This window comes from Macaca fascicularis, chromosome 2 (assembly GCF_037993035.2).
Source record: "Macaca fascicularis isolate 582-1 chromosome 2, T2T-MFA8v1.1".
Lineage (NCBI taxonomy): Eukaryota > Metazoa > Chordata > Mammalia > Primates > Cercopithecidae > Macaca > Macaca fascicularis.
In genome coordinates this window covers 100,371,532-100,384,411 of record NC_088376.1, presented here as the reverse complement: position 1 = coordinate 100,384,411, position 12,880 = coordinate 100,371,532, and the positions used below count along the sequence as shown (strand labels likewise).

The 12,880-nt window shown below is 45.7% G+C and overlaps 1 protein-coding gene across 23 annotated transcripts in view; it reads right to left on the bottom strand.

Annotated features, from left to right (window-relative positions):
• The window catches only part of XYLB (xylulokinase), an 84,472-nt gene extending 82,874 nt beyond the window's left edge, over positions 1 to 1,598 (bottom strand). For 14 of the 23 annotated variants that reach the window (XM_015445669.4, XM_074031695.1, XM_074031701.1 and 11 more), the window contains exon 1: positions 1,470 to 1,598. In XM_015445669.4, the coding sequence (XP_015301155.3) occupies positions 1,470 to 1,526 (57 nt within the window). In that variant the 5' untranslated portion in view covers positions 1,527 to 1,598. Of the gene's footprint in view, positions 1 to 93; positions 179 to 1,469 lie in introns of all 23 variants that reach the window. The other 9 variants (XM_045386467.3, XM_045386468.3, XM_074031700.1 and 6 more) reach the window with 1 other exon arrangement.
• Between the last annotated feature and the right edge of the window lie 11,282 nt (positions 1,599 to 12,880).

Sequence of the window (12,880 nt, the reverse complement as noted above, 5' to 3'; positions counted from 1 at the left end):
CCTCACCGTAATTGTGGTAACAGAGGACTCATCTGGGTGACACTCAAAGATTTAGTAAAATGAAGAAAACCGAGGCTGAGGAAGAATACCCACATGTCTCAAGGAATCTTTGTTCCCCAAACAGCCAAAGCCAAGATCCTCTAGAGGAAGATGTTCACATATGAGTTGGTTCATGCACCTGACAAGGAGGCAGGAGAAAGTGCCAGAGAGGAAGGAATGGGAAGCAAGGTTTGGAGGCATCTCTGGGGGTCCATGTTTGCAGAGGCCTGAGACCAGGCAAGGCCATGGGCTGTTCTCACAGGCCATGGTTGTGGTCCAGAAACATTAATACCCCACTGAAGCAATATCCAAGCTTGGGAGTATAACTACTTTCCTGGACACCTGGGAAAACTGAGGTCTAGCAAGGCAACTGGAGTCATCCAGAGTCCCACAGGACTTTCACCCCAAGGACTGGCCAGAGGCCTGCCTTCCTTGACCCATTCGAGAAGAGGGGTTTGACTGCAACTGTGTATACAAAAGGTGCCCCTGGTCACCCCATGCCCTGTTTGAAGGCAGATTTTGATTTGCTTGCCTGTTTGCAGGGCGTTGGCAGCAGCACATTGTTCCTCTGACCAGCAGTCCTGGGTCGGCAGACCAGGCAAGCTGGTGTCAACGAAGGGCGGTCACAGGGTAAAGTCCATTTGTACACTATGCATTTCACTTTTTTTTTTTTTTTTTTTTTGAGACAGGGTCCCGCTTTGTCGCCCAGGCTGGAGGGCGGTGGCGCCATCTTAGCTCACTGCAATCTCCACCTCCTGGGCTCAAGCGATCCACCTCGGCCTCCCGAGAAACTGGGACTATAGGTGTGCGTCACCATGCCTGGCTAATTTTTGTATTTTCTGCTAGAGACGGAGGTTTCTCCACATTGCCCAGGCTGGTCTCGAACTCCTGGGCTCCAGCGATCCACCCACCTCGGCCTCTCAAAGTGCTGGGATTACAGGCAAGAGCCACCAGGCCTGGCCCATTTCAATTTTTAAAAAAAGGTTTCGGGCTATAATTTGCTTCCAGGTCACTGGTTGTGCATGTGCGCAGGGCTACCCGCCTGTCTGTTCCCCTGCCTTACAGTAGCTGACTTCCTTCGGGTCCCTGTCACTCGGTGCCCATAACAGCGCACGAACCCACCGAGTCCTCCCGCCCCTCTGGGCACCGGGGGTCCTGCCGAGGGACGCCCGCAGTTTCCTGGGGTAGCGAGGTCTAGGCGGGGTCGAGGCTGCATCTTGCGAATGGGTGGCATTGGCAGGGCATCTCCGGGCGAGGGCACCGATGCCCCACGGCCGCGCGCGGGGTAGGGGCGCGGGGTCCCGGGAAGCCCGAGAGGTAGGCGCGCCCGCGGCCGGGCCCATGTTTTTCCCGCGTCCGGGTGACAGCCCGCCCCTACCCCAGCGTAGCGGAGGAGGCGGCCCCGTGGCCCTGCGACCAGGCGACTGTACCTGCTGCGTGCTGAAGTCCCAGCCCAGGCAGCAGCGGCGAGGGGCGTGCTCCGCCATGACCCTGGCGGGTAAGGCTGCGCGTCCGTCAGTCCGTCCGTCCGCACCGCGGCGTGACTGTCGCCGCGCTCCAGCGCCCAGAGACGCAAGGGCCCGCCCCTCGCTCCGCCCGGCCGGACTGTGGACCCGAGTCACGAGGCGGGCTTGCGCTCTGGCGCCGCCTGCGGGACGACGCGAGCCGGCACCGCGTCCTGTGCAATCGACGATGCCCCCACGCAGCCGGCTTTCCTTCCAAGCGCACCCACTCTGGTCCTCCCCATCTTCATCTTCTCTCTACATGGGCCTTGCCTTGACACAGTCTGGCTTCCCTTAGAGGACGCCTGGGCCAGAGGTTTCAACTATAAGCCAGCTTGTCTCTCAGAGGGACCCTGCCTGTCCTTCTGGAGGCCCTATGCCTGCAGTCCTCTGTGGCTGTATCTTGGCACTGGAACAGCTGTCCGCCCATGGGGGTGACTCAGGAGCCACAGGGAAATGGGCCCTGGGGTTGGAAGCACTGGATCCTGACAAGCCCCGCCTAGATCCAGCAAATCTGAGTGGTTCCCAGTGTGTCACATCCCTGCCGTGTATTTAAACTCAGAGCTCCTGACGCCCCCACGGGGAGACACTCATTCCTGGAGTCAGCTGGTATTGATGGTCTAAATGTGTGCCAGACGTGGTGAAGGGGAATGGGAACCAAAGTCAGACTCACTCCCTTTATTCATGGAGCTGAGGGCACCTGTCCCACCAGCTACATCCTCCTGGTCCCTAAGACTGACTGCTTTCCAGAATTCCTCCCCAAACCCAGCATGTGAGAGTCTCCTCCTACGAACTTCCCAGCCCACCAGTGCCCTTCTCATGCACTTGCAATGGTCTGTCTCCCTTGCTGAACTTGAGCTGCTCGGAGTCTACATGGGATCCTCTTCATTGCTGGAACAAGAAGGGGCCAACTTGTCCTCCAAGACATTCACAGCTTATTGGGGACACAGCCCCTCTAGCAGTCACCACCTGTGACAATAGACAAATACTGGATACTAGCTAGATCGCAAACAATTAGGCAACCTGCAGAGCACATTTAATCCTCACAATGATGCTGGGAAGTAGGTAATATTATCTCCACTTTTAAAACATTTTAAATAAAGATATCTAATCTAATAAAGGTAACTATTCTAATTAAGATTAGATTACTGCATTTTAATCTAATCTTAACTGCTTGATGACTTTTTTTTTTTTTTTGACAGAGTTTCGCTCTTGTCACCCAGGCGGGAGTGCAGTGGCGCGATCTCGGCTCACTGCAACCTCCACTTCCTGGGTTCAAGTGATTCTTCTGCCTCAGCCTCCCATGTAGCTGGGATGACAGGCGCCCACCACCATGCCCAGCTAATTTTTTTTTTTTTTTTTTTGGAAACAGAGTTTCACTCTTGTTGCCCAGGCTGGAGTGCAATGGCGCAATCTCAGCTCATTGAAAACTTCGCCTCCTGGGTTCAAGTGATTCTCCTGCCTCAGCCTCTCAAGTAACTGGGATTACAAGTGTGAGCCACTGCGCCTGGCTCTAATTTTGAATTTTTAGTAGAGACGGGATTTCAACATGTTGGTCAGGCTGGTCTCGAACTCTGACCTCATGCGATCCACCTGCCTCTGTCTCCCAAAGTGCTGGGATTACAGGCGTGAGTCACTGTGCCTGGCTGATGACTTTTTAAAAATGTATGTATATACCCATGTAAACACTGAGATCAAAACAGAACATTTCCACCATTCCAGAAGTTTCCTTCATGATCCTTCCCAATCATTAACTCCCAAGGCAATCACTATTCTGATGTCTGCCAGTATAAACTCACTTTGAACTTTGTATAACTTACCATCTTCATTTTACAGAGTGAGAAACTGAGGTGTAGAGAAGTTAATTAACGTGGCCTAATGAAATTGCCATTGCGAAATTATAACTGAGAGAGTGAAAGAGATCTGAATTAACCAACTCCATCTTGCTTCTAGGCTCCAAGCTGTGGTTGCTCATTCCTGGGCAAAGGCAGAACTAACTCTGGGAGGAACTTACTTTATAGTTTAAAACAAAGATGATAACAGCATCTCCTTCTTGCCTGTGACTAGACTGCCTTTGTAGGGCTAACAAATTAGCTATAAGATTAGAAATTAAGGTTTAGGAGTCATGCAGCTGAAGACTACAAGATTCTGACCATCTCCAAATTGCTCCTGGGGATAACATCACTATTGTGCTTGAGGTATTTTAGAGACCCTGCACTTGATGGATCAGCTGGCCCCACCCAGATCCATAAGCTGGCTCATATGATCTTGTGGCCTCCACCCAGGAACTGACTCAGCGCAAGTAGATAGCTTCAAATTTCTGAGTTCATTTCCGACCCAACCAATCAGCACTCCCAACTCACTGGCCTCCACCCACCTACCAAATTATCCTTAAAATCTCTGATTCCCAAATACTCTGGGAGACTGATTTGAATAATAGTAAAACTCTGGTCTCCTACACAGCTGGCTCTGTGTGAATTACTCTTTCTCTATTGCAGTCCCCCTGTCTTGATAAATTGGCTCTGTCTAGGTAGTGGGCAAGGTGAACCTGTTGGGCACTTATACCTCCTTTGCTCAGATCGTTGGACCACTCCTTCCTTTGTACAGAATGAGGTGTTGCCCAATTCTAGAATCACAAACAAAATCCATTTAGGATCTTTAAACTAAATTTGTTGTAATTTTGTCTTTTGACAGGAGATATCAGCTCCCAATAAGAGTGGGTTAGATTACACAGAAGGCCGGGCGCGGTGGCTCAAGCCTGTAATCCCAGCACTTTGGGAGGCCGAGACGGGCGGATCACGAGGTCAGGAGATCGAGACCATCCTGGTTAACACAGTGAAACCCCGTCTCTACTAAAAAATACAAAAAACTAGCCGGCCGAGGTGGCGGGCGCCTGTAGTCCCAGCTACTCGGGAGGCGGAGGCAGGAGAATGGCGTGAACCCGGGAGGCGGAGCTTGCAGTGAGCTGAGATCCGGCCACTGCACTCCAGCCTGGGTGACAGCGCGAGACTCCGTCTCAAAAAAAAAAAAAAAGATTACACAGAAAGGGCTCAGAGTGGACAGATGAACCCCCATAGGGAGCTGTGAAGGCTATCAAAGACACAGAAAGAGATCATGAGAGGGGCATAATGGTGGAATTCACTAGACTGAGTTTGTCCAACCTGCAGCCCATGGGCCACATGTGGCCCAGGTTGGCTTTGAATGTAGCCCAACACAAATCAGTAAACTTTCTTAAAACATTGTAAGATTTTGGGGGGGATTTTTATTGTAGCTCATCAGCCATCATTGGTATATTTTATGTGTGGCTCAGTGTGGCCCAGGGAAGTGAAAAGATTGGACACTCCTGCACTAGAACCTTCCTGGGAGGTGGGGCTTTTGACAGGGTCACGTGCTGCCTAGGAGCCTCTCCCTCAGGCTTAGCAGTAAAGAGGGCAGGTCATTGAAATGGCAAGAGCAGGACCACAGACCTTACTTTGTGCTTTTTGGCCTGAGCTGCTTTCACAAATTGCCACAGATTGATAGCTTAAATGACAGGTATTTATTTCTCACAGTTCTGGAGGCTGGGAATTCTGACATCAAGGGGCTGGCAAATTCAGTTCCTGGTGAGGGCTCTTTTCTTGGCTTGTAGACAGCAGCCTTCTTAATGTATACTCACATACAGCCTTATCTCCAAGTGTGCATGTGGGGAGAGGGAAAACTCTCTTATCTTTTCCTCTCCTTGAAATTTAATAATCTCCTCATGAGGTCCCCACCCTCCTGACCTAATCTAGATCTAATTACCTCCCAAAGACCCCATCTCCTAATACCATCGCATTGGGGGTTAGGACTTCAGTGAATTTTGGAGAGATACAAACATTCAGCCCATAACAGTTTAAATACTTTTAAAATTCAGCACCGTTTTGAAGATTTATTAATATTCATGTATATATCTAATCCTGTGGTTCCCAAACTCTGCACAAACATGCTCTGGGTAGCTGCAGGGAACCCACAGAGGTGCTCTGGGATACTTTCCATTTTCGTGGGAAACACAGTGATGCAAAACATCTGTCAGGCATCATGTGAACCACTAACTTGAGGCAGTTCACAGTTCCAGCATTAAACTGCTGCATTCCTTTCCATGATATCTTATTTTTGCGAAGCTGTATTTTCAGCAGTTGCAGTGACAAGCAGATACTACATGAAAATCAAGGAGAAACAAAACAAGGGCACAGTATCCAATCTGACCCCAACATTTGAGAAGCCACACGGTGCCCAACAGGAACACACATCACATCCCCTCAGTAAATAATTCTGGTTATTTAAGAATGAAATATTATTTTTTCCTCCAATGTATGTGTATAAATTTCTTCAAAGAGGTACTAGTGTGTTGGTACATAAATACGTATTAAGCTATTTGGACCATCTACTTAATAACAGAACAGAATGGCTAGCCAGAGCTGTTAGCCATTTCTTTTGGCCTAGGAACACTGTGAAGACATTGGTGCGTGAAGTGAGAATGTTTGGGAACCCCTGGTCTAGTTGATCATATTCGTTAGTGAGCCAACACCACATTTTATTATCCAGGCCCCCAGTGAGTGACACCTGGGTGGAGTCCAGTTCCGTGCGAACAGCATTGCATGGAACGTCCTCCCCCATGGCCCTATGGACCTGTGTAAGAGAATGTTTCTGGACTTTATGTCTGAGAGTAGGATTTATATGGTGTATGCATGACTGATTGGACCAGAGTGCTGGAATACTCCTGAGAATGGCTGTGCCAGTCAACGCTCCTGCCTGGAATGCATGAGGCTACCCCATTCCTACCCCGTATATTTAGCACTTGGCACTTCCATCCTTCTAATTTTTTGCTGGTTTAATAGATGAGAAGTGATTTCCCTTACTGCTGTAATTTGCGTTTTTTTTCTTATTATTGATGAATTGGAGCATTTCTTCATATAGACTCATTGGCCACTCAGGATTTCTCATTCAGTGAATCCCATACTTATCCTTTGCTCATTTCTCAGTTGAGTATTTTTGTCTTTTTCTTGTGGATTTGCAGGAATTTCTGGATGTTTCAAGATGTAAACCCTCTGTTCATTTTAGATGTTGCAACTTTCTTCTCCCAATATGTCATTTATCTGTTAACTTGATCCAACTAACCTTTTGTTGACTGGAAATCTTTAAATTGAATATAATAAAATCCATCAATTTTTTTGCCTTATTGTCCAAGTTATTTGATCTTAAGAAGTGCTTCCCCACCCTCAGTTCACAAAGATATAATCCTATATTTTCTACGAAGATATTAGCCTACATTTTTTTCTATTAACAAGATCTTTGTATTTCACATTATTGAATTTTCTTTGAATCTAGGCATTTTTCAGCTGAATAAATTACCATCATAACAAACCAGTGAAAACGAATTCAAGGATAAGCACTAGGTGTAAGCTTTTCAGAGAAAGAAAAAACTTTTCATTTAGTAAATATAATAATGAAAATGTATCAAACATCAATCCAATTCTTATACACTGGTCTCCAATGAAACAACATCAGAACACTTCTTTGAGGTTTGTCGCCACGTGAAACATGAATTTTTCTCAAAGTAAAACTTCATCTTGGCAAAGATCCTTAAGAAAATGTGCTTTCTTCATAAAGATGCATTATTTTCAAATTCCAGTATGCTTTATTCTGTTCTTTATTATACTTTATTCTATTAATTGTAGGCTAGCTGTTTTTAGCTCACACATTCCTAAATCTGCATTCATTAACATGGAAAACTATTGAAACCACTCAGGCTTGTATATATTTTTCAGAATGAGTAATTTTATCTTATTTATTTTTACTTATTGTTTTTGAGACAGAGTCTATTGCTCAGACTGGAGTGCAGTGGTATGATCTTGGCTCACTGCAACCTCCGCCTCCCAGGCTCAAGTGATTCTCCTGCCTCAGCCTCCTGAGTAGCTGGGATTACAGGCGCGCACCACTACCACCCAGCTAATTTTTGTATTTTTAGTAGAGACGGAGTTTCACCATATTGGGCAGGCTGGTCTCGAACTCCTGACCTCAAATGATCCACCCACCTCAGCCTCCCAAAGTGCTGGGATTACAGGCGTGAGCCACCACGATGGGCCAGAATGAGTAATATTAAAAGTAAGAAGTAGGCAGTATATTAGTAGCTTAAATTTTATCCCTTCTACTTCCAAGTCAAAGATAAAATTACTGAGTTAAAAATAATCAGAGGGCAGGCATGATGACTCATGCCTGTAATCCCAGCACTTTGGGAGGTATATGTGGGAGGATTGCTTGAACCCAGGAGTTCGAGACCACTCTGGATAATATAGTGAGACCCCACCTCTAAAAAATGAAATACAAATAAATAAATAATAAAAATAATCCGAAATTAGGGAATGAATTAGACAAATCAATTATAATTCAGATTCACTAATTGATTGTATAGATCTGAAATTCTATAACACGTACACATATAGAAGATTTCATCTTGTGATACGTTGGAAATGAATATTTCTTCTGTCCTTTCTATACCAGAGGCAGTAAAATTCTTTGTAAGATCAGTGAGATGCTCTTACAAGTGAAAATAAATGTTTCACACTACAGCCCATAGCAGGTCAAATGTTTGAGGGTGGGGGTAGGTCTGCCTCCAGTTAAATAAGTAACTCATGCAGCTGAGGTTAAAATTTTTTAAAGCTGAGTTTGGGTTTGTATCTGGAGAAAAGTTTAATGGACTTTGATATTTAAGCAAACAGATTCCAAAGAGCTCTTAGGAGAAATGTTTTTATTTTCGCCAAAGTGTGAATATATCTGCTGTTAATTTGTACTCACTTTAGGAGCAAATTTGGTTTAGGAAAATTAGATGTGAATATCTTCCATTTTTTTCCTGGTTTTACTGCATTCACTCCTTGGGATCTGCCCTTCTCCCACTCCATGAGTATTTGAAGCACATAATTCAGCCAAGTACTTCTTTTGTTTTGTTTTGTTTTTTAAAATAAATTGGCCGGGCGCGGTGGCTCACGCCTGTAATCCCAGCACTTTGGGAGGCCGAGGCGGGCGGATCACAAGGTCAGGAGATCGAGACCACGGTGAAACCCCGTCTCTACTAAAAATACAAAAAATTAGCCGGGCGCGGTTGTGGGCGCCTGTAGTCCCAGCTACTCGGGAGGCTGAGGCAGGAGAATGGCGTGAACCCGGGAGGCGGAGCTTGCAGTGAGCCGAGATCGCGCCACTGCACTCCAGCCTGGGAGACAGAGCGAGACTCCGTCTCAAAAAAAAAAAAATAAATAAATAAATAAATAAATAAATAAATTGAAGGTGTACAAGTGCAGTTTTGCAAGATGAATGTACTGAGTGGTGATTGAGTCTGGGCTTTTAGTGTAATCATCACCTGAAGAGTGTACATTATCATTAGGTAATTCCTCATCCCTCACCCCCCTCCCACTGTCCCTAAGCCAAGTACTTCTGTATACATGAAAGAAAGGTTTGCAGAGATAAACTCCAAGTTATCAATAACAACGATCTGTGGGAGTGGGATTGAGAAACTGTTGGTTAGGGGATGACTTTGCATTTTAATGTATTCTGTATTAATGAATTTTTGTGAACTAAAAGAATAAAGAAAAAGAAAATAAACAAAATAATAATAATTGAAGGAATCTCAAGCTGCTTGGAGCATTTAAATCATTCTCTTAAATAATTAGTGACTCAAAGAGGCAATAATAATACAACACACTAGTTAGAAAGCAGGAAAATGAAAACATTCTTATCAGGACCTTTAAGATATCCTCAAAGATAAATGCATATTCTTGAATGCTTTCATTAAAGAGTGAAAGTAAATTAACCCCATGTAGTGAGTAGAACTGTGTATCCCAAAAAGATGTGCTCAGGTCCTAACTCTCAGTATCTGGGAGTGTGACTTACTTGGAAATAGGGTCTTTGAAGTATAATCAAGTTAAGATGATGTCGTACTGAATTGGGGGGCTCCAGTCCAATGACCAGTGTCCTTATAAGAAGAGGAAAATTGGCCAGGCATGGTGGCTCACGCCTGTAACCTTAGCACTTTGGGAGGCCGAGGTGGGTGGATCACCTGAGGTTGGGAGTTTGAGACCAGCTTGACCGACATGGAGAAACCCCACCTCTACTAAAAATACAAAATTAGCTGGGCGTGGTGGTACATGCCTGTAATCCCAGCTACTTGGGAGGCTGAGGCAGGAGAATCGCTTGAACCTGGGAGGTGGAGGTCTCAGTGAGCGGAGATCCCGTCATTGCACTCCAGCCTGGGCAACAAGAGTGAAACTCCATCTCAAAAAAAAAAAAAAAGAAGGGGAAAATGTGGACACAAACACATGGGGGAAGGCCATGTGAAGGTGGAAGCAGAGACTAGAGTTTTGCATCTGCAAACTAAGGAACCCCAAGAATTGCTGGCAACCACCAGAAGCAGGGAAAGGCAAAGAAGGACTTTCCCCGGGATCCTCCAGAGAGCGCATGGCCCTGCTGATGCCTGATTTGGGACTTCTAACCTCCAGAACTGTGAGAGAATCAACTTCTTTTTTAAACCACCTACTTGGTGGTACTTTTCAAATGGAAGCCCTAGGAAATTAATACACTCCATAATCCAGGAGGTTAGAACAAACAAAGCCAAGACTGGGCATGATGGTTCATGTTCGTAATTTCAGCACTTTGGGAGGCCAAGGTGGGAGCATTGTTTGAGCCCAGGAGTTTGAGACCAACCTGGGCAACACAGTGAGACCCTGTCTCTACCCAAAATCAAAAATAAACTGGGTGCGGCAGTGTGTGCCAGTAGTCCTAGCTACTTGGGAGGCTGAGGCAGGAGGATTGCTTGAGCCCAGGAGGTTGAAGCTGCAGTGAGCTGAGATTGCACCACTGCACTCCAGCCTGAGATCCTGTATCAAAAAGCGAAGATGAAGAAGAGGAAGAGGAGAAAGAGGAAGAAGAAAATGAGGGGAGGAGGAGGAGAAGAAGAAGGACGAGGAGGAGGAGGAGGAATAAAAACAAAAGCAGGAAAGCAGAAAGAAGAAGACAAGAAAGGCAAAAACATGAGAAAACAGTACCACCAAAATGAAATAATAATAAATTATTATTTCAAAGAGTTGATCTTTGAAACCAGAGAAAAAGATATCTAGAAGAAAACAAAAACAAAAATTAAAACAAAAAAACTCATAAAAATAAACCTGTAATGTACAATGTTGAATCCAAGCCCTGACCTAATGGCACTTGGGCCTTTTTACCATGTAGGTCTCTAGAGGAGGCAAAATCAACTGCTGGGCTCCTGCAGGGTTGCAGAATCCAGTCTAAAGTGACACTGGCCTCAGGTGTCCAGGACACAGGTCATCCAGGCCTTGCCAAGGCTCAGGGAAGTCTGGTAGCTCCACACAGGGCCCTGGATCCAATGCCACATGAGGATGTTTCCTTCAGCTCTTCATCTGGGACATGTTCTGAAGCATCCAGATGCAGAACTTCATAATCCCATCCATGGAAATACAGCGCCTTGATGTCTGTAGCTCCTTTGCCTTCACCTTATCCCTACTTTAACCTTTGCTCCCAGATCTTACCATCACTGCCCTACCTCTGAAGCATAGCATCCTCTGCCCCACGCTGTGCCCACCCTTCCACCTCCCCACCACATTGCATGAGCTTTGAGACCTTATCAAGACCTGTTTAGTGTTTCCTCACCTCACTCTTTTCGGCACTACTTCCTTTTCTAACCAGCCCATCGCTTTAACCACTCTGTTGACATCACACTCAACTCCTGGTGCTTTACAGGCAGTGGAAAAACCCTAACTTGGCATCAACCCAGCCAGGTTTCCCTTTTGGAGCCCACACTACTGGATAATGCTAAAGAAAATTGCACACCCCCCTGGCCTCCAGCCCTACCCAGGGCTTAGGGCTAGTGCACTCTGTCAGCTGCTTCTCCCGTCCCCCACTGCAGCTCTGTCCAGCCTTCACCACAGTCCTCAGGCTCCTGTCCAACATGCTTGCTGGTCATACTCAGCAAAATTGCCTCCTTCTTCTCAGAAAAATGTGGAAGGCATCAAATTCCCCACATCCTCACAACAAACCTATGAGCATCAATACTCACCCACATTTATGCATGCAACAAACATTATGGGGCAACCAATTATGTGCCGATTTCTGTGCTAGGGCTGGGCTAGAGAGATGAATGGCAGAGTCATTGTTCCTTCCTCAGAGGGGGTGTCAGCAGCTGAGGACAATAGGATGCTATTGAGAGACTTGATCTGGGGAGTGACTGGTCAGGTCGTGTTTATTTGTTTATAATTGGGAACTTATTTGTTAAAAAACATTTTTTGGCTTTTTTCCCCCAAGGCCGCTTCATGGTTTATGGTGTTCAGATTTGTTTTTGGAAGATCACTCTGGATGGGTGAAGGAGGGGCAGAAACAAGGCAGTGACAGGACTTGTGAAGCTGTTGTGGGTGGGAGGTGATGGTGGTCGGAACCAGGGAGTTCAGTGACAGAGGAAGAGATCAGAACCAAGAGATATATTGGGAGGAAGACTTGACAGGTCTTGGAGATTGAATGCGAAAACATGAAGGAGAGGAAGATGCAAAACTGGGCATCACCCACCTGCCGTCCCAGATGCAGGGATGGAGGGGTCCTCCGGGTTCTGTGTTTCATGGGAGTCATCTCTGCCCACCTTTCTTCATTATTTTCTGTCTCTTTAACAGCTTTATTTAAGTTGAGCTCTTAACATCTCAGTGAAGTTTTGTAAACCTTGCAAGATCTTCACTTTGTGCCTTGAAATGTGGGGACCTCTTCTTACACTCCACACTCTCCTGGAGGTTTCCTAATAAGAACACTGCTTGGCATTATCCCCAGGTGAAAGACCAGCTCCTTAGTCTGGGCATCAGTTAGGCCTGGACATGAAAAAGGAGTGTTGCCACCTTAGCTAACATGCTCCAACGAACTTCACAAGCAGTGTGTGAATTCAGACTGAAAACATTCCTGGAGACTAGCTAAGTCTATCATTTATTTTATTCATGCATAGAGTTTTACATATTTTCTGCAGACCATCATGTTGTCTGCAATTATAATTATATTTTAACTTCCTGCCTGATGCTTATACTCTATTTCTCTTATTTCTTTTTCTTGTGTTACTCCACCAGCTTCGATGTCTAGTACTTGTGGAACAGAAGTAGTGAGGGAACAGTACCTGATCTCAAAGGAAATGCTTTCAACATCTTAACATGAAGTATAATCTTTGCTGTTTTAAGTATAATCAATTTTATATAGATGCCCTTTATTAGGTTAAATAAATTCTTTCCCATCTTGAGTTTTCGCTAAGACAGGAAAAAATTAATGTATGTTGAATTTTAAATGAT